This window comes from Amblyomma mixtum, chromosome 2 (assembly GCF_055824585.1).
Source record: "Amblyomma mixtum isolate Tamu chromosome 2, ASM5582458v1, whole genome shotgun sequence".
NCBI lineage: Eukaryota > Metazoa > Arthropoda > Arachnida > Ixodida > Ixodidae > Amblyomma > Amblyomma mixtum.
Genome location: NC_143013.1, coordinates 81056220 through 81076533, shown reverse-complemented (window position 1 = coordinate 81076533; position 20314 = coordinate 81056220). Strand labels below are relative to the sequence as shown.

Genomic DNA, 20314 nt, shown 5'->3' with positions numbered 1-20314 from the left:
GACTGCGTTGTTGCGGACATTTTTTTGTTTGCTTGTTTACTTATTAAGGTGTCTTAAATGCCGCTCCGGCAAGGCTGTGAAACCAGTGCGCGCTTCCCTCGATTCCGTCCGCGTGATATTTTCATTCTTCCAGCGCGCCGAAATTACACGCTCGTCACGTGCTGTTCGCCTTCACTGCGTTTCGTCACGGGCGACGCCACGTGTGAAGAAGCTCCAGCTCTGTCGCGTCGAAAGAAGCGAAGCAACGTGACAATTTTCTTTAAAAAATAATGTGTGCTGGTCGCGAAGGTTTTACGAATTTGAAAGCCTTCAGGTTGGCAGGTATGCTAGAGGCATGTTGGTAGAAGAATGCAGTCCAGCTGGAAGCTGTAAATGTGGCTTGGCAGGCTGTCCTTGCGTGACATTTCGCTATCTCGTTTGTACAGGTGCCGTCAAAAGTAAATGGAAGGCAATATTAACGAAAAAATTTAATCATTGCCCGCTCAGTTCGTGCATCCTTCAGTACATATGTGCTGACTAAGTGTGATTGTGCGAGTTGCTCTGTGCACCAACAAATATGGACCATTATGCTTTAGATTTAAAGAAATTACAGTGAAATCTCGATACAACGAACTTCGCGGGGTCGCGAATAATCGTTCGTTATTTTGAAATATCGTAATAACGAAAGACTCGCGAAAAAAGGTAGTAGTATTACTGGACAATGAAAATACTGTACCTTCAGGAAGGGCACACGACAAGCTACGCAATTTTCAAACAGGAACGTAAACGAGAGGTTCAGTGCTCGTTTATTTGAAGAAATCCGCGATTCTGGCGGGTGCGACACAGGCGCCCCAGGACGAACGTCAACTTTTTGGAGCACAGAATCAGGAAAGGTCAGCGTCATCGACGTCAGCGTCATCGCAGTCTTCTGTGTGAAGCGGCGATTTCACCAGGCCAGCTTTCCTCCAGCAGTTGTTGATGGTCGAGGCCTTTACGTTCTACCACACCCCAGTTACCATTTCGGCAGCCTGGCGGACATTTATGGCTGTCGGGAGTCCGAGCCGAAGGTTTAACAGCGCTGCACTAGGCGCTTCCGAAACGATGTGTTTCCTTAAGCGTGAACTGCCGTCGCTTCATCTTGACGCTGGCGCCCGCAGAATTCATCGTCAGCACAGTCAACACGCAGCGGCGAGAAACGACTAGGCCTCGCGTTCGCGGCGGCCGCACACAAAAAAAGAAAAGCGCGGAGGTAGTCTAGTCACATGCACACCCACGGCCGGTCTCGACGCGCGCGCTCTCTCGCTCTCTCTTAAGGAGAGAGGAGAGAGCGCGCAGGAGAGAGCGAGAGAGCGCGCGCGTCGAGACCGGCCGTGGCACACCGTGGGAGAAAAAAAAAAACAGAGGAGGAGAGACGAGCCAACTTCCGGTTGCGAGGCGGCTTCGGATTGGACTGGATTGTATCGGATGCCTGCCCTTGGCGATTAGCAGAGTTAGCGTGTGCCTCTCGGGGAGTCGGCTCACTTCTCCGGGGTAATTTCGTAATAATGAGGTGCATTTATAATAGGTGGGCAAATAAATTATGCTCGTTATTCTGAAATGTTCGGTATTTTGAAATTCGTAGTAGTGAAATATTTTTACATTGAAAATATAGATATTTTGGCGGGGATTTTGAAAAAGTTCGTAAATATGAAAAATTCGTTAATGTGAGGTTCGTAGTAACGAGATTATACTGTATATTTTTTTGACAAAGTCGCCTTCCATTTACTTTTGACGGCGACTGTACACCCATGCGAACTTGTCAAATTTTACCGTTTCTCTTTCATTGGGGATGTTGGAATCAGTTCAGCACTTTTAATACGTTACCTTCATTTTTGTGTAGCACATTTTAGTACAGTTACCTGCATTTTAGCTGTTAACCGTCATCTTTGCAGTGTAGTTGGGTCTTTTGCACGGTGTCTTAATGACGCTGCAGGTGCCTACGCATTGATTCAGAGCTAGACAAAGGCGCTTGGTTTGTAATGTTTCTCAATTGCTCTCTGTGGAAATTGGCTACAGCTAGCTAATGTGGCTGTAGTTGACAGCTGTCTGGAAGCTGCCGTTGAAATTGTAGGAGTAAAATGAGCCTACTTTACTTCGTTGTGAGAGAAACTTATGAGAGAAATGTTATGAGAGGACTAAGAGAAAGTTTTCTTTGGCCAGTAGCTAGGCACTTGCTTACTGTGTATTTCGTGCAGGGGTGAGAACATCCTGCTGTTCCTGGTGCAAACGGTTGGCAGACAGTTGGTGGAGCAGCGCCAGTATCGCCCTTCCCGGTCTCGCTCCAGTGCCCCACGGAAGATCTCAAACTCTGAACTTGGTAAGGAATTGAGCCCTTATCCAGTGCGCCGTCACCCAAAATGGTTCCTGCTGTTTGCATGTACGTCCAAGATGTCGATTGCAGCAGCTTCAAGAGGATGAGCATGCATTCAGAGATTATGGCTTCACTTTAGATGGGTAGCGTAAAAAATGGTACAGTAAAAGCTCGTTAATTCGACACTGACGGGACCGCGAAAAATTGTCGAATTATCCGAATGTCGAATTATAGAATGAACAACAAAAAACAATGTTTGCCGCAACAGGACGTATACCTTTATTTGTCAAGGAAATCTGTAATCACCGTCTGCTTTTTCGAGCGAATTTGAGCGACTACGATAGCTCTAACAGCTGCCAGGTGCTCCGCGGCACACGCGCAGTCAGGGATTTGTTCACAGAAGTCCTCCCGCACGGACAAGGACAAGGCTTCTGCGGCTTCTTTCACCGTGCACTTCGGCATTTGGGACAACTGCTCACAATCGTAAATCGTCGTCGTTGTCAGCGTCTGTCACTTTAATTATTTCATCCTCGGTCAGCTGACAGGACACAAAGGCGAGGCGCGCAGGCCCTGTGCGCTACCCACCCGAAAGCAGCGCGGGGAGGAGGTGGGGAGGAGGTGAAGGGAGCGCGGCTCCCCGCTTATCTGTTTTTTCAGCCAGCCTCCGCGGGGACCGGCGTTGTTGCTGGGAGGCTTTTCTCTTTATCTTTCCTCTGATCTTTTAACTCTCCTCTATCTGCACATGGCAGCGGTGTGGCTCGGCTGAGCCAGTAGGCAATCCCTTGCAATTTCCTTTCACCCTTCTCTTAGTCGCAACAAAACAGCAACAACAAGCAGCGCAGTAAACACGCTGACAAAGCGGGCATTTACCAAAAAAGGCGCCGTAAATAACCGCGATCGATCCTAGCGACTGCTGCCTGCTGCGACACAACAAAGCACAAAAAAAAAGACGCCAGCCACTTCGGCGGCCCCTAACTCGGATGGATGGATGGATGATAATGTGACCATAGGGATGGCCTATCAGCCGTACAGTAGCGCCGCTCATGGCAGTGTTTTTTTCTTTTTGCTCTCGGTGCACCGGCTTGGCGGGCTGTGGAGTGAAGTCGAATGAACCGACGCACGGCAAAATTTATTCGAATTAACGAGAGTTTCGCCCCATAGACTCCTATGTATAATTGTAGGGACCTCGCGCGCGCGTCGAATTATCCGATTTTCCGAATTAACGGGGGTCGAATTAACAAGCTTTCACTGTACTCAGTTTTAAGAAGCAAATAAAAATGCCTAAGATTGGCATTGATTTGTAGTTACACTCCGTCTTTTGTTTTCTTCTGCTAATGCAGTGTTTGTATTTGGTGGTGATTGTCACGTAAGAGACTAGTAAACTAGTAATGGGGGTTTGCAAGGGCAATTACAGCAGAAGCTCGTTAATTCAGGTAATTTGGACTGCCGCCGGAATCCCGCCAAACGCCCATGCAAGTGACATCTCAAGCTCATGTACTCGGACGCTGTGGGACTCGCATCGGTTAATTTAGATGAGCCCCCGAAATGGCGGCATGTCACAACGTGACGTGCTCAACGGGCAGTTGTGCAGGTATTCGCACCCCTCAGATGTGCACGCAGTGGCAGGCATGTTGACGGTCCGCAGGTTCCCATCGATAAGCCGAGAGAGAGAGGGTCCAGCCACGTAGTTTCGTTTTCGAAGCTTTGCTGCTAGCCTGAGGCGACGGCAGCTATGTGTTATGCATATCAGCAAGCTGGCCGAGCCGCACATAGTTTGGTACAACAAATGCTTTGTTGGTGATCTTTTTGTTTGTTTGTTTTTCGACGCCGTCTTGCCACTCCAGTGCCAATGCGCGCGCTTCTCTCGCTTCTGCCACATCCAGTGTGCCGAAATTCCGCACTCATCACACGGTGTTCATCATTTGTGTGATGAAGCCTTCTCACATGCGGCACCACATGTGAAGAAGAAGCTCCAGCGCTACTGTTTGGACACTGAAATAAGCCACAGGGGCCATCACCATTGTGGAGCAGTTCTGATCTCGCCCCTCCCGATCCTCCTTGCATCCTTACATCTCCGCAGCTTACATATGCCATGCATCCTTTAAGAATAGCCCCACCTTAGGTTGTTAAGCCAAACCTAGTGTCAGGGGAGTTCCTGAATGAAGCAGTGCACTCGCAGACCCTGCATGCATGAGTTTCTGACCGTACTGTCTTGCAGGTGTAAGTGGTTGATTATTCAGGGGCAGGCTATAAACATCCAGCTGTGACTGTCTACTTCTCACATTTCATTTTCCTCTTCTTCTTTTTGCGCTGATGCAGAGCCTGACATGCCAGACCATGACTTGGAGCCTCCGCGTTTCTCGAGGCGAGCCCTGGAGAGGCTCCTGAATGACTGGAGTGCCATCAAGACCACCATCATGGCTGGATACAAGGAGGACGAGTCCGCAGCCTCTCGTTTGGCTGCTGGTGGCTCAGTGCCTGATGACCAGCAGCCCCACCTTGTGGCCCAGAATGGCACTGCTTTGCTCGACAAATTTGTGCACTGCTTGTTGGTCAAGTGCAGCATTGAGGTAATTCTGTAATTCAGTTCGGCATTGTTTTCTACAGTGAAGGATGGGAGGGGTGTAGTTAAAAAACATTGCTAGCATGAATGCTAGCCCGAAGACTTCGAAAAGTTGGCTTCTCTTAACTCACTATCCGGGTAGTTGAGCCATCTCGGAGAGCATCGTTTTTTTGTTTTTGAACAAGGCCACCGAGTTGAAGATCACTCGACCTTCCCATGTCACCTTGACCATGTCAAGGTTACATTTCGACATTTTGGAACCTGTACAGGTCCTTCCCCCCCCCCCCCCCCCTTTTTTTTCCTGTCGTTTTTGCTATTGGTATCCATTTGCCTCGACTATTGGCCCTGTGATTATGCTGTTATGCGTCTCTAGTTATGAGATGTCATTGTTCACACGCATGCAGAGATGTCTTCATTCCACGGGAAGTCCATTTCCATCGCCAAACACTCCTTACTATAACCGTTCCTTTATTAAGTATCCCTTTGCTATAAACAAAAAATATTGAACTGACATTGTGGAAGGCGAATGGTATTGCAGTTTCACTTTACTATACTATACCTGTGTTATTATTCTATCCAAGTTTACTGGAGCTGTTTCTCCTCTATATTGATTCCTGGAAGTTTGTTTAATAGAGTGCTTTTAAAAAGAAAATTGTGTAACAAGCTTCTTGTTTCATATCAAACATCTTTATAGCAAACACGTAAAAAATGAGAACAGAAAACTGAGCAAGTTGGAGCGGATTCATCTTAAAGGGCGATGCTCCTCGAAAACACTTTTTCCTTAATATTACCGTATTTACCCAATTCCAACGCGCACCTTTTTTCGGGGAAAATACGTCTCAAAATCGCATGCGCGTTGGATTCGAGTGCAAACCGAAACTGCCCCATAGCTGCCCATCGTCATCGCCATTATACGATGTGGGAGCTCACTAACTGCTGGAAACATGGGAGCACGTTTGCTCGTCGTTTTCTGCGTCGCAGGAGCCGTTTTCAACCGGTGTGGCGCTTGTTATTGGTCGCGTGCTCAGCGACCACGGACCGCGTTCACGGCGACGGTATCCCGTGCACTGCCGCGGGCGGACGCCTCATCACTGCCGTTGCACGATCAAGATACGCGGATCGAAGAATATGTTGATGAAACAACGGTTATCGGAAACACGTCATTTCGGCGGTAAAGTTCCAAAAACGATGAGACTCCTTTCTGTTTTGCGGCCGACTCTCTGACAGAGATTACATCGTCCGCAGGCGGGGCACGCCGCGCCGCTGACGAGGTCGTGCATCATGCCGATCTCACAGATAACAGCGCTCCCGCGCCCGTTTTTACAGTCGAAGATCTTTATCTTTCGCTCAGACGCACTGACGAAGTCATCGATGCTCCGCAAGAAGCATCGCCGTTGCCGCAGTTACGCCTAGCAGCAGACGAACCTCCCGTAACCGGAGCTCTCCGCTTGCGCTTGGGGCGTCTTCCTTTATACTGATGCTTTGTCAGGAAATTGCGTGAGCGAAAATCTCGTTTCTCAGTCACATCCATAGCGGAGATAGGAGAAAAACCCGGGCAGAAGCGTTGGTTCACGTCTCGGTGGCGGCAGAACGAAGAAAGAGCGTCTGCGTCCGACCGTGCGGTGGAATGCTCGTAGCCAATGGAACGGCTCCGATCGTACCACGTGATTTGAAGGGCCAGTCGCGACGCTAGACTCGGGCGGGAAACGATCTTTTTTTTTCGTATTTTTTATCAAGAATGCGCCGCTGCCGAAGTGGCTTCTCGTAGACGATGGGTAGGCCTACTTCCCCGCGAATATTCAAGAGCGGGCGACGCCGTGGAGCGAAATGCCGCGTTCCCGAAATTCGGTCAAATTCGCACTTTCGCGAGCCACGGCGAGTGCTTTAATTGTATTTTTTACTAACTTCCCATTGATTATCGGCTTTGATTTTTTTACACATAAAAGAAGAGGCTTGGGGGAATACAAAATCGACTTTATCGAAAAAAATCGCGGTTTTTTCACCCGCATCTCCCCTTAAAATATAAAAACGGTTGCAAATTATTTTCATTCGTGGAAGTCACATGCACGTTAGAAGCGGGGCTTGTAGTTTTTTTTTTTTTATTACCAATATAGGGCGCGCGTTAGAATCGGGGCTTGAAAATTTTTTTTTTGGTGCCGTAAATTGGGTGCGCGTTGGAATCGGGGGCGCGTTGGAATTGGGTAAATACGGTACAACCAAGGTTATGAAACTAAGGTTATGAAACTGTGGTCACTGATAGAGTTTTTGATGCTAATTCCAAATATGCTTTTAGTTTTTATGTAGCTTTATTAGTTTTTATGTAAGAGAGTCCTCAAAACTACAATATAGGGCTTTTTGTGCACACTTTTTTGATAAGTAAATATATGTTTACAGCAGCTTGCAATAGCTCATTTTGCTGCTATAGTGATGTAGTATGTTGAAATCTACTTCAAATTTATTCATATTATCCCATAATTGTAAAAAAAATTCAGGAACACCAAAGTGTATATTTTGGGCACTATGAGTCTAACATTCTGAACAATATCAAAAAATGTAGAAGAGATATTGAAAATTCAAATAGATATCAACATTCTACACACTTTGAAGAGACTGTGTGCAAAATTTCATCCAAATCTGACAATTTTATGTACTTCAAAGTTTGTGTACAAAACGTAAAAAATGCTGAAAATTAGAATTGGAGAAAAACGCATTTCAAAGTTTCAAACAGCTGTATTCTTGAAAAACATGACACAGGCACATGAAATTTCTTGACAAAATACAAAAATGAGTCTCAAACGAAGTTCTTGAGATGCAACGGCGTCGGCAAGCCAAGAATGGCACAAAAACGGGACAGCTGCTCGTTCCAGATGCCTGTCGTGCACTCAGCCACGGCCACCTTGATGTTCACGGCGAAGCTGTCGCGGGAGCACCCCGCTCTGAAAGTTCCGGCTTCCGCTGGCGCCATCCGCGAGTCCACTAGGCACTGCACGGCTCGAGGTGTACGTAGATGAAAGCAGCGATACGGGGCACTCGCTATTTCCGCAGTGGAGTTCAAGAAACGCCGAAAGGCCCTTACGTTTTTCGGCCGGTTCGCGTCCCGCAAAGTTACTAGTATGGCACACTGGGCAAACAGCCCCGCTTACTAGTAACGTAAGCGCGCTGATGTTGCATATCGCGGCACTCGTGGAATGACGGCTGCTCACAACTGTATCACTCTCAAACAGTCCAATCTTCACCTCCGAGGCGCTCACGAAGTTACCGCGGCGTCAACTTCGCCCCAGTGGTCATCGCCCTAGTTAGGCCTAGCCAGCGTCAGGCGACTGCCTTCCACTGCCGTTTTCTGCCACGGCTTGCGATGGCGTCCTCGGTACGCTTTCTTCGTGTGAGATTTGCAAGCTCGGAAATCGCGCTTCTTAGTCTGGTCGTTTATTTTGAACCAAATGAGAAAACAAATGCCGGAGAGATCGACGTAGACGCAGCACAAAACGAAAGCAGGCGATAGGAGAAGAGGGGGCTTCACCGCAGTTGCACATCGGTCTCGGCCAATGGCGGCTACGCTAAAGCACCATGTGATTTAAAGGTCCAGTAGAAATGCTTGAAATAGGCGCCGAAAACGTTTTTTTTTATTATTTACAGCCCGAATACGAAACTGCAGGAGACGCTGTCAGAGAGAAAAAGGCTTACTCTTTCTCTCCAAGCAGACGGCAATGGCAGGCGCTCCCGCGTTCTGGAGAGGCAGACGCGCGAAAGTTGACGATGTGCGCGAAAAATTGCAGTTTCTTGAGTCACCGTGGCTCAATAAAATGGATTTTTTATTAGCTTCGCGTTCGAATTGTGCCTTGAATTTTTGGGGGATTGTAGCTGAATGCCCAAAGATAATTTTGCAGTCAAAAACCGAAAACTGAAAAATGTCGCGAAAAACTCGCTTTTTCGACGCGCATCTCCCCTTAAAGCAGCGCGAAACACAGGACGTAGTGGAAGAAACAAGAGACAACACATTGCACAATCTAGCAACTGAATTTTATTCCTGGGAGGGTTAGATATATAAGCACCAAACGCAACGATAAAACACAGACACATCGCGATAGCCCCTAAAAAAACCCCTACACTCATGCAGCGGAACATCCTGTGTTTCACACTGCTTTAAGATAAAGGTAAAAAAGGCTACTGACCTGAAAGACGCAGGTGCGATCCCGGCCGCGGTGGCTGAATTTCCATGGAGGCAAAATTCTAGAGACCTGTGTACTGTGTGATGCCATTGCACGTTAAAAGAACCTCGGGTGGTTCAGATCTTTGGAGCCCTTCACTACGGCGTCCCTCATAGCCTGAGTCGCTTTGGGACGTTAAACCCCCATAAACTCACCACCAGTCACTTTTGTAGTGAGGTAAAGCCTGCTACCTGCCATCGGAGCAGGCATAGCTTGGCGCTCAGCAGTTCGATAAAGACATTTAGGAACAGATTAGTACAGCCAATAATTCTTAATATCTGTGTTCATTACATCGAGGCATTACTGTATTTTGTTGATACAGGTGGAGATGTTCTCAGCTTGCCTTTGTTCGTTGTCAATTTTTGATATGATGTAGTGCACAGATACTGCAGTGTGCTTGGAGCCTGCCTTAGTGCTTTTCTTGGGGAATCATTGCAGATGCTGGATACGCTGCTCACCACTCTGGTGCGAGAGATCCAGAACGAAAACATTCCAGGCAGGGCGGCTGAGGCCCGCAAAGTCGCCCACCGTTTTGTGCGCAGTGTGACACGCATTTTCGTGATCCTGTCTGCTGAGATGGCTCCCAATACCAGCCGTAAGAAAAGGTGAGAACATAGATGTGGTGCAACTTCTAGTTTTTGTTTGTTTGTATGCTTTCTGTTTGTTGTATTGCCTGTTGCCTAAAGTAGGTTGTTGCGTTTGAGTGATGGCGGAAAGGTGGTTTGGGGCGTGCTGCATTTGCAGTCGGCGAATGATTTCAACGCACTGCCGCTTTTCCGTCTTTTGTGCAGCATGTCTGGTACGACTCAGCCGCTGATGAAGTGCCGTCGAGTGTTCCAGTCCCTGGTGACACTGGCAGTGGAGGAACTGTGCGAGGCAGCAGATGCCCTCATTGCCCCAGTGCGACTGGGTGTAGCTCGCCCAACAGCATCGTTCAACTTGGTCTCTTCCTGCATTGATGCCATTCAGGTTGGTCCTCCGTGGTCAAAGCTAATACGATTGAGTAATGGTTCTTTTCTGTCAGTCACAATAAAAAGCATGGTTCCAGTGTAAACGACGGTCATGTGTTGTGTGTTGGTCGCATACAGTCGAACACAGATACCGTATTTACTCGCATAATAGGCGCACTTTTTTTCCAGAAAATCCGGCTCAAAGTTCGGGGTGCGCCTATTACGCGGGGTAAAATTTCCGGAAATTTTTCAACTCTCAAAATTGAACACACCGCGTAAACGCACTCGTGTACGGGCCGCACCCCGTTTTCCCGAAGAAAATATTAAAAAAAAAAAGATCCGTGTAAGGGCCACACCTAAACTTTCCACGACCCACGCGGGAATAGCCTTTGGAATGCACGCGCCGAGGCCTCTGCGATCGGCTCCGGCTGCGCGCAATGGGCGCTTGATTGTGGAGGCCACACACGCGCACAGGAGCTTCCAGACGCCACCCACGGAGGGCGCCCGAGGTAGAGCTTATCATCATCATCGTTTTCCTTGGCCGCGAGCTTTCGCTATCCATATCGCCATCAGCATCTCCAGCTCGTTTTTTTTTTTTTTTTTTTTTTGTTGTTGCTGTCAAGTGCCGGGATCTGCGGTAGCGGGATAGTTCATCGTGGTTTATGGCTTTGCCGCGGAGGAGCGTTGCTGTTTTAGCTCGACGGCCAAGCACCTTAACAGCTACACGGCTGGGAGTTTGCTCTCGAACATGGCTAGCGTGCGGCAGGTCGGAAAATACGACGTGACCGAGAAGTGCGGCAGTTGCGACTGAGGCGTCCCTAAATTTTCGTACGCACTCCAAGCGCAGAGGTTTTCGCGGGCCTAAGTCGGGAACGTTTCCGGCTGGAGATGAAGCTTTCCAAACAGACGTTTAAAGTGAGCATCCCTGAAAACTGTGTGCGGCTGTGCTACGCGATGTCGTTGTACGTGCTGTGGGTCCGCAGCAGCACTAGTGAGGACTAGTAGTCAGTTCAGCGAAAACTTTGTTAAAATAAAGATTTGGGAGCGGGGGGTGGCGAGGTGTCGGCTTGCAATCGTGTAAATACAGTATTGATCACAGTGCCAAGTTCGGGGTGCGCCTTTTATGCGCGGAAATAAAAAAAATCTGATTTTTCGCGCCCAAACTAGGGGTGCGCCTATTATGCGAGTGCGCCTATTATGTGAGTAAATACGGTATATAGAACCTGCATATTTCAAATTATTGACTATATCGAACACACAGATTAGATTACCCCCTTGAAATTAATATGTAAAAGTATGGGACAGTTGCGTTGTATATCGAATTCCATTTTCGCTGGACATTGGATATATCGAATGCTGCGCCGCGCCCCTGTAAGGTGCGCTTTCCCCAAAGACACTCCTGTCCGGTCCTCAGCCGCCTCAGCGGAGAACATTTCCGCAGTCAGTCAGCAGGCTCCTATGTGCACACGCGTCCGTCGCACTAGCGACGGAGACGCATGGCCTTTTTTTTGTTGTTGTTGTTGTTCCCCCGTTTTGGCGTCCCACCAGCGCGAGCTTTCCCACTCCTCCTGTACCGCCGGCATGTGCTTGGGCAAGGTCATTTGGTCATTAGAGCTCAGCGGAGAGAGTACGCGGCGAGGTTTCCAAGCCACGCTTCCTGTGGAAGGGAAGAGAGAAAAAGGTCTCTCGTGGGTCTGGGGAGAAGAGAGAGCTCAAAAAAAAAAAAGAAAGCAAAACCCAGAGCGTCCTCGACGGCACATTCCGCCAATCTTTCTCCCTGCTCTTTCTTTTCCCTCTGTCGTTCCTTCGCAGCCGCGTTGACTGCCGCTCGCATATTCTTCGCTTGGTCTGCTCCATCTGCGCCTCATGTGTTTTTCTTGTGTGCGCCTGTGTTTCAATGCACCGTGTGCAGCGTGTACGACTGCTGTCATCTGGTGAGCTATGGCATCCGCTGACAAAAAAGAGGAAGAATCTCGACTTTGCAACAAAGCTTGAAGTAATCCGGCGTGTTGAGAATGGAGAAAAGAAGTCCTCCGTGGCAGATGCATTCGGCATTCCGCGGAGTACTTTAAAGTACGTTGTTAAAAAACAAGCGGGAGATCAAGCTTAAAGCAAGTGAAGGAAGTCGCTCGGGAGCGTCTCGTGTGCGCCCTGCTGCTTTTGACAAAGTGGAGAAGGTACTCTATGCGTGGTTCCTTGAAATCCGAGCGAAAAATATTCCTGGGGATGGCCCGATGTTAATGGAGAAGGCCAAATGGTTTGCTACGGCTCTTGGCGAAGAGAACTTTTGCGGTGGCACTAGGTGGCTGCAATGGTTTAAAACCGCCACGGCATAGTAGGAAAGGCCATTTCAGGTGAAAGTGGGGCTGTCAGCAGCCAGGAGATGCAGCAGTGGCTCTCTGAGAAGTGGCCGAAGATCACTGCGAAGTTTTCGTCTGCAGAAATCTTCAATGCAGACAAAACTGGTCTTTTTTGGCAAATGTTGCCGAATAAGATATTCGCTCTTCCTGGGACCTCATGTCATGGCGGGAAAATGAGCAAAGTGCGTGTGTCGGTGCTGCTTGCGGCCAACATGGACAGTTCGTGCAAGCTACGGCCATTCGTGATCGGGAAGAGCAGGTCACCACGCTGCTTCAAGAACTGCGAACAGCTTCCCGTCCGCTACGGCTGTATTAGGAAGGCCTGGATGACACGTCAACTTTTTGTTGAATGGCTGCAGGCTTGGGACACTGAGTTAGGCAAGTCGGGCCGCCGAGTTTGCCTTCTGGTCGACAACTGTTTGGCCCATCAAACGACCCGCAAGCTGCAGCACATCGAACTGAAGTTTCTCCCGCCGAACACTACAGCGAGACTGCAGCCCCTCGACCAGGGTATTATAAAGGCATTCAAAGTAGGCTACAGGAAGTGACTTATTCAACGGCTCCTCGTAAACCTCCGCATCGGAGCTGATCTAAAGATTGACCTGCTCGGCGCGATCCAGATGATCACCGGCGCTTGGAGCGACGTGAAGCAACTGTTTTGGCAATGCAGGCCTTGAAGTGGCCGGAGATGAATGTCCGGAAGATTTAGAGGACGATGAGTGCTTGGACAGCGTGTTTCGCGACTTGTCCAATTTTCCTGGCGCCGTTCCGTCCGAAGTGACTGTTGAGGACTTTATTAACGCTGACAGCGAAGTTCAAGCGGTAGCCGACCTCGCTGATGAGGACACTGTGGCCGGAATAGCTGGCGTTCAAGACGCCGATTCCAGCGATGACGAGGGCAACTGTGTTGTCGAAGAAACGCGTCCGTGCACAGCCACTGAACTGGTGTTAGCGTTCAGCCTGATTTGGCGCTGTTGCTGCGAAATGGAAGGCACTGGGCTCTCGCACCTGGACAGTCTCGCGAAGATCGACACCAGTGTTTTGAACTTCGTTTCCCAGAGGAAAAAGCAGCCCAAAATTAGCGATTTTTTTTTCCGCGAAATAAAGCGCTTTCACACTGCGTGCCCATGCTACGTGATTCGCGGCTGTTCCAAACAGTAAGCCACAATTTGTTATGATTGCGAGTGCAGTTTTAGCCTATATTTGTATATCGAATTTTCGCTATATCGAACTATTTTCCGATCCTCTTCGAATTCGATATATCCGGGTTCGACTGTATCACATTTGTAGGGTTATTGTATGCCCCATTTTTCTCTTGAAGGTGACGTGTTAAATCAGTGTGTGTTTTAAGGCATTCACGGCACTTGCTAGTGTTAGTCTTGCCTCAAGTTTGTGTTTACTTCAGCCTCTTTCTCTTTAAAAAATATATATTTTTTTTTTACTGCTTCAGGGAAGTGAGGAGTTGTTTGTTGTGGAGCCGATTGTGCCTCGAGCGAGCCAGCCTGAGATGGTGGCATCCCCTGCTGATCCTCCGTTGGGTCAGAACCCACTGTCTGCAAGGCAGCCACTGGGGCTCAGGGACACGTTGGACGACGATGAGGCAAGTGTCTGTGATGTTTGGCGCTGACCTCTGAGCCATGCCTGAAAAAGCCTTTCTTGTTGGGCGTAGGCTTTGCATTGGTCAGAAGATTGACAGAGTGCTCTTTCGTCAATGGGAACCATAACGGCTTCGTAAAGGAGCTGAGGAACCCCACATGTCTAGGCTTCCCTCCCTTCCTGCCTAATATGCATGTAAAAAGGAATGTGTAGATGCACAACCCTTCATAGAATGCCCTAATCCAATTAATAATGAATGTTTTAATAGTGAGCAATTGCAGTATGATTATTACCAGAATGAAGTCTGCAAGGGAAAGGACAGGGTTGAGGCTTGCATGGATTTTGGTGCTCAGGGAACCCAAGAAAGCACTCCAAGAATACCAAAGGTTCTGCAGAACCCAGTCTGAGAAACCCTGTTCTAGAGTACCTCCACTGAAACTGGTGACGCTAATTCATGTCAGCAAGAATGGTGTTAAGGGCGTGAACAGGTTCCACTGATTATACCGTATAAACTCGTGTAAGGGCCGCACCCGTGTATGGGCCACACCCCGTTTTCCCGAAGGAAATCTTAAAAAAAAAATAAATCCGTGTAAGGGCCGCACCCGAACTTTCCGTGGCCTCCGCGATCGGCTCCGGCTGTGGACAATGGTGCGCTTGATCGCGGAGCGCTTGATCGCGGAGGCCAAGCACACGCACAAGAGCTTCCAAAAACCGTCCATGGATGGCGCCCGAGGCCGGAGCCATCATCATCGGCAATTTTTCTCCCCCGCGCCTTCCCGTTATCTTTCCTTCCTCCATGCGTTATCTACATCGGCATCAGTATCGCCAGCTCCAGCCTTTTATGGCGTGTTAGCGCGTTCACCGTAGTTGTGGCTTTCGCATGCTGCCGAGCATTGCAGTTTTAGCACGATGGGCAAGAACCTTATCAGTTACACGGCTGGGAGTTAGCTCTCGAATGCGGGAAGCGTGCGGCGGACAGGGAATTCGACGTGGCCGAGAAGTGCGTCCGATGATCGCGCAATCAAAAGGGTGCATTGAGAAACACAAGCTGCAAAAAGCGCGCTTTCCGAGGCGAGCCGTGCGAGTTTCCTGAACTGGAAGAAGAGCTGCTCTGCTATGTGATGGAAGTGCGGAACAACGGCTACGCGTTGACAGCGGACATGCTGCGCGGCTTCTTTGGGATGAGCGTGCACCAGAGCACAGCACCAGCTCAGAGTCGAAATACTTCGTGAGTGACGATTGAATGTAGAATAAATGCCGCTCATTCCCTGATTGGTGTGTTTTTGCTTAAAAAAAATTTTTTTTTTCGTACGTCGCGTGTATGGGCCACACCCCGAAAATTGGCCCCCGAATCTGGAAAAAAAAGTGCGGCCCTTACACGCGTTTATACGGTAGTAACTGACCCATTATAAAGCAGCAATATTTCACTTCTGGATACCATGTTTAGGCGTAGGTACATTTGGTATGTACGAAAATGCACCGACATATTACTCTGTGCCGGAGGTAGGTTCTTCAGATTACTTAACTATTAGGGCTGTCCACCAGAAGGTTGGCTGTTGCTGCTCCTGCACATTGTATAATTTATGGTTGCACAAAAATGGAACAAGAAAAATTTTTTCTACCAACTGGTTAATGCACCATACCCGAAGCCTGCCACAGAAATGACAGGTGACACAAACTTACCATCTACTGCAGTCAGGATTGCTGTATCTTGATCACCAGCTGCTGAATAAGCAGGTTGTAGTCATGCGAAGCCAGGACTGTGCTTCTCTGCACTGTTTCTCGTGCTTATTGCCTTTTTTCTGTGTTTACGTTGCCATTAGGTTGATGTTGTGGACGGCAACGTTGGCGAAGACCCAGACCACGAGGAGAGCGAGCGTGACGAGCGCATGGAGGCTTCCGAGCATGATGGCACACCAGCTCACGAGCACAATGACGAAGGTACGCAGAGCCACATGCTCATGCTGCCCTCGGGAGCGAGGAGCTGTCAGCAGTGAGTATTGATGGGCGTTTTCTTACCTTCTTCTTTTTATGCAGAGAGTGACAGTGACAGTGACCCAGACAGTGCGTCATACCAGAGCAACCAGGACAATGCCAGCGCCCAGAGGAGTGCAACAACTGGTGCCACGGCAGGGTCCGATGCTGGTGAGCAAGCTGGTGTGGTGTAGCTGAAATCAGTGCTGTGAAGGAATTCACGAGCTCAGAGGTGTGGGACGGGTGCCTCTACTTCACGGTTTTTGAAGCCTTTCCTTTCTTGTTCCTTTTTTTTCAGAAGTAACAGGTGCACTGACGCAATTTTAATCTATTTTGCTGTCTGGGGAGCCAGCTCTAGTGAGCACCAGATTGAATGCCCCTCCCATTTTGAACTTTGCCTATTGTTTATTGCAGCGGTTCTTAGTCATCTTAGCCTCAGGGAACATAGATGGCTCTCAAAAAGTGCTGAGGAACCCATTTTGTCTTTGGCTGCCGTTCCTTTTTGCTGTCATGTATGCAAAAAAAGAAAAAGAGCCAGCAGATGCATGGCCCTTGAGAAGATGCCCAAGTTTAACTGTGACTGGCTGCATAGTGAAACAGTCTGCTATAAGCGATTGTACTGCTGTAAGCAATTGGTCAGTCCCAAAACAAGATGGGCAAAGGAAAGGAGGTTGTTGAGGCATGCATGTTCAGGGGACCCAGTAACACTCCAAGGGAGTCCAGGTGTTCCACAGAACCTAGCTTGAGAGAACCCCTGTTTTATTGAGATGCAGATGCTGTTCAAGGTGTCGGATTCCAGGTATGGGATGATAAGCTAGTATCAGCATCTGGACCCAAATTCCGACTTGGATCGCTGCATGTATTAGCTGTGCTCCACACTGGTTCGCTCAAGCACTAAACTTGCGTGTTGATAACTTGCAACACATAGTGCTCTTCGAACATCCATCGAGGCTATGATGCCCACATCACTGCCGAATAGGGGCGTGCAAATGTTAGAAATTTCAAATATGAATCCAATATATTTGTTCTTCATTTCATATTCAATTTTAAAAAAAACTGATATTGTGGCATTTGGGCAATGATTAGGGTGTTTCTTGTGGTCATTTGAAGTCTTAATAATGAGGTTTTACTGCCCGTAATGTTATTTTTAGTTGCAGTTCATGTGTCATTCATGGGTTTCATTACAGGTTGCAGATTGTTATACAGTCTAATCAAACGGTCTACATTTCTGTGCGCATCTTTTTTTCTTGTGTGTGTGCAGAGTCCGTTTAGGCGTGTCGCGGTTGCAAAAACCATATACTATTTTGAAAGAAATCGCACTTGCCTACTTTTTTTCTTTTATATGGAATAAACTTTCAGTTCGGCATTTTTTTTTTTTCGTATTCGATTCATATGGAAAAATTTTCAATATTCGTACACCCCTACTGCCGAGACATGCTCGGTAGGGCCTCTCTTATTGCTCCCGTTCCCTTGAGCAATGGTGCCTTGCTGTCGCTCTATTATTACTAGGGCCTGGAAATTTAGGCACTAAAGAACGCCGAAATAGGCAGGCATCTAGGCTCTAAAAAATATTGAAATAGGCGCTATAAAGCAAAAATAGGCGCTTTGAATAATACTCTTTATTCATATGTACAAGATTTGTAAGTCAAGCACGGAGCGTACGCAGTCCTCAACTGAAGCAATAAAGCACATTCTCAGGTTTTCGAACTTGAAGCTCCTTCGGTTTTCGCTAAGCATAGCTTTGTACTTTAAAAGGCTTCTTTTGACATCACATGAAGTTAGTGGTGCGAACCTAAAACATGAGAGTTGATAAAGTCTTAGGCCTTCAGGTGATGTGGTCGTATCGTCTCCGCGTAGAAGGTCTCTGATTTGGGAAATTGTTTCTAGGCATCTATTTTTTTCTACCAATTGTTGCATCTTTGTAGAAGCAGTCGCACCCTTTCCTTCCAGTCCCGAAGTGCTGCTGGTACTTCTGCCACTACCTTCAACGGTTCATCTATTGAGAGTCCAGCCTTTTCCAACTTTGTCATCCTTTCCGTCAATTTTGAGAAGTTTGAACTAATGTATGTCAGGTCTCTTTCCAAACTCGTCTCTTGCTACACTTCGAGATAAACAGTTCGTTACACTTCGTTCAAGTTGCAATTCGAGAAAAACGTTCGGTGAGACCCGCGCCTTTTGTGTGCGCATCGGCGCGCGCCTTTCACCATACATAGACAGCTGTCTCAAAATTGAAAAACGCACCGAGGACCAAAGTGCCGGATTTAGGAATTTATAGGCAAAAAATGTGGTTAAATAGGTAGTATTTCCTAAAAATTGACAAAAAGGCAGGCAAGTGCAAAAATCCCCCGTTTAGGCATTTATAGGCATGTTTAGGCAAATGCCTAAATTTCCGGGCCCTAGTTATCACTCATCGTCTTTCCGTGTTGTGTGGGTGCTCAGAGGATGAGTCTGCTGAGTCGTCCAACATGGAGGAAGAAGAGGAGAGCGAGGCGGGCGACACGGAGCCAGACACGGAGGAGCTGGCCCTGCTGGACGAGCAGCTGGAGCGGCGAGGAGGGCCCTCGAGCAGCGGTGGGGGACCCGGGGGCCTTGGGGGCTCGCGGCCGGGCAGCCTGGCCCCCCAGCACCTGCAGTGGGCCCTGCGGCAGCGGGACCCTGCCGGCCGCTCGCACGTCTCCTCTTCCGGTGAGCACCACCACCTGCAGTCGAAATGCTTTTGTCATTTATGTTTAATTTCACAGTTTCACAGAAATATGCAGAGGCTATCACGAATTTCTTGGAACCCCCAGAACTTTGCTCACGCAACAGTAGTTGTTGCGTGATTTACTGAGTAGCAAGGCTGATATAGGTTGGTGAAATGTTTAGGGCAATCCCCCAAGGTGGAGTAGATTTGGAGTAGATCTACTCCACCTTGGGGGATTCCCCTAAACATTTGGTCAACACTGTTGCCACTTCGAGTTATTGATCAATTCGCTCTCGCCCTGCCATAAGCTTGCCATCTCTTTTAGCTCAATTGGTAGAGCGACTGCTCCGGTGAAGCGGTGGTCCCGGGTTCGAACCCCGGACCAGGACGAATTTTTCTTTAACTACGAAGTTTCTGAGAAAGCTGTATAGCTTTCCTTAGTAGCCGTAAGGCCGCGCTTGGGTGGATGTCAATGAGCAATTACTCCCTTATAAAGCTGATATAGTATTGAGAACAGAACGTTCTGCTAGTGCTTATTCATAACTAAATTTTCACAATGCAAGTGTGCTCTGCTAGTCATGATTGATGAAGTGTTGAGCAGCAGTTAATTGCCCATGTTTAGGTTATACCTATTGCATGGGAAGCTATTCTAGTCGCATTGTTTTCAAATTAAGATTGGCTGTGACACGGTGTGATTGATGAAGTGTTGAGCAGCAGTTAATTGCCCATGTTTAGGTTATACCTATTCTAGTCGCATTGTTTTCAAATTAAGATTGGCTGTGACACGGTGTGATTGATGAAGTGTTGAGCAGCAGTTAATTGCCCATGTTTAGGTTATACCTATTGCATGGGAAGCTATTCTAGTCGCATTGTTTTCAAATTAAGATTGGCTGTGACACGGTCTGCACTGTGTGCACACCTTGACAGTGGCTTGTGTCTGGGAAGGGTCGGTTTCCTTGGCAGGCACGGGCGGCCTGGTGTACATCGACCCGGGCTCCCTGCGACGGTCGGCTGCCGTGGCTGCGGCTGCAGCTGGTGGCTCGGGCTCCGGCTCGTCTGTGGCCGCCGCCGCTGCCCTGGCTCCAGAGCTGAGCCCCGGCACAACGGCTGTGGGCCTGGCGCGGGCATTTGGTGCGGTCTTGCGGCAGACTGCGGACCTGCTGGGCACGTTGCAGGACAGCCAGGGATCACCCGGCCTGGGCCTCCCCAAGATGCTGGACGTCTCCTACCAGGAGTCCCTCAACATGCAGGTGGGGTTAGAGCACTTGATGAAGTGCCTGCTTCTATCTTTTGCTTTACCAGTGGACGCAAGTATACAATTGCTACTTTCGAGGGGCTGGCTTGGTTGCAATCAAAGTAATGCCAAGGTCAAACTTTGTGCAAGGTTGCTTGTTTATTCAGAATGATTCTAAATGCACTGCTGTTTTTATGTTTGTCTCGCTGGTGATGTGCAGTTTTGCTTGGGAAAATGTTGTGGTGTTGTGTCTATGGCTGAAGTGTGCACTAAATAGGTGAATCGGAAGGCATGAGAACTTTTTGTTCTTAGCAGCAAGCGTTGTTTAGCTCACAAAGCAGACAATGTCTGCACTTTAGACGTGAGATCGCTGTAGACGCAGTGGCATTTCATTCATGTTGCATTGCTTAGCACAGC

General features: G+C 48.4%; 1 protein-coding gene across 10 annotated transcripts in view; it reads left to right on the top strand.

Annotated features, from left to right (window-relative positions):
• Positions 1–20314, top strand: part of hyd (E3 ubiquitin-protein ligase hyd) — a 79953-nt gene that overhangs the window by 31481 nt on the left and 28158 nt on the right. For 7 of the 10 annotated variants that reach the window (XM_089571996.1, XM_089571997.1, XM_089571999.1 and 4 more), the window contains exons 23-32: positions 2214–2335; positions 4649–4899; positions 7760–7891; positions 9539–9705; positions 9892–10069; positions 13861–14010; positions 15830–15947; positions 16044–16151; positions 18420–18665; positions 19609–19913. In XM_089571996.1, coding sequence (XP_089428122.1) covers positions 2214–2335; positions 4649–4899; positions 7760–7891; positions 9539–9705; positions 9892–10069; positions 13861–14010; positions 15830–15947; positions 16044–16151; positions 18420–18665; positions 19609–19913 — 1777 coding nt within the window. The remainder of the gene's footprint in view (positions 1–2213; positions 2336–4648; positions 4900–7759; positions 7892–9538; positions 9706–9891; positions 10070–13860; positions 14011–15829; positions 15948–16043; positions 16152–18419; positions 18666–19608; positions 19914–20314) is intronic. The other 3 variants (XM_089572002.1, XM_089572000.1, XM_089572003.1) reach the window with 1 other exon arrangement.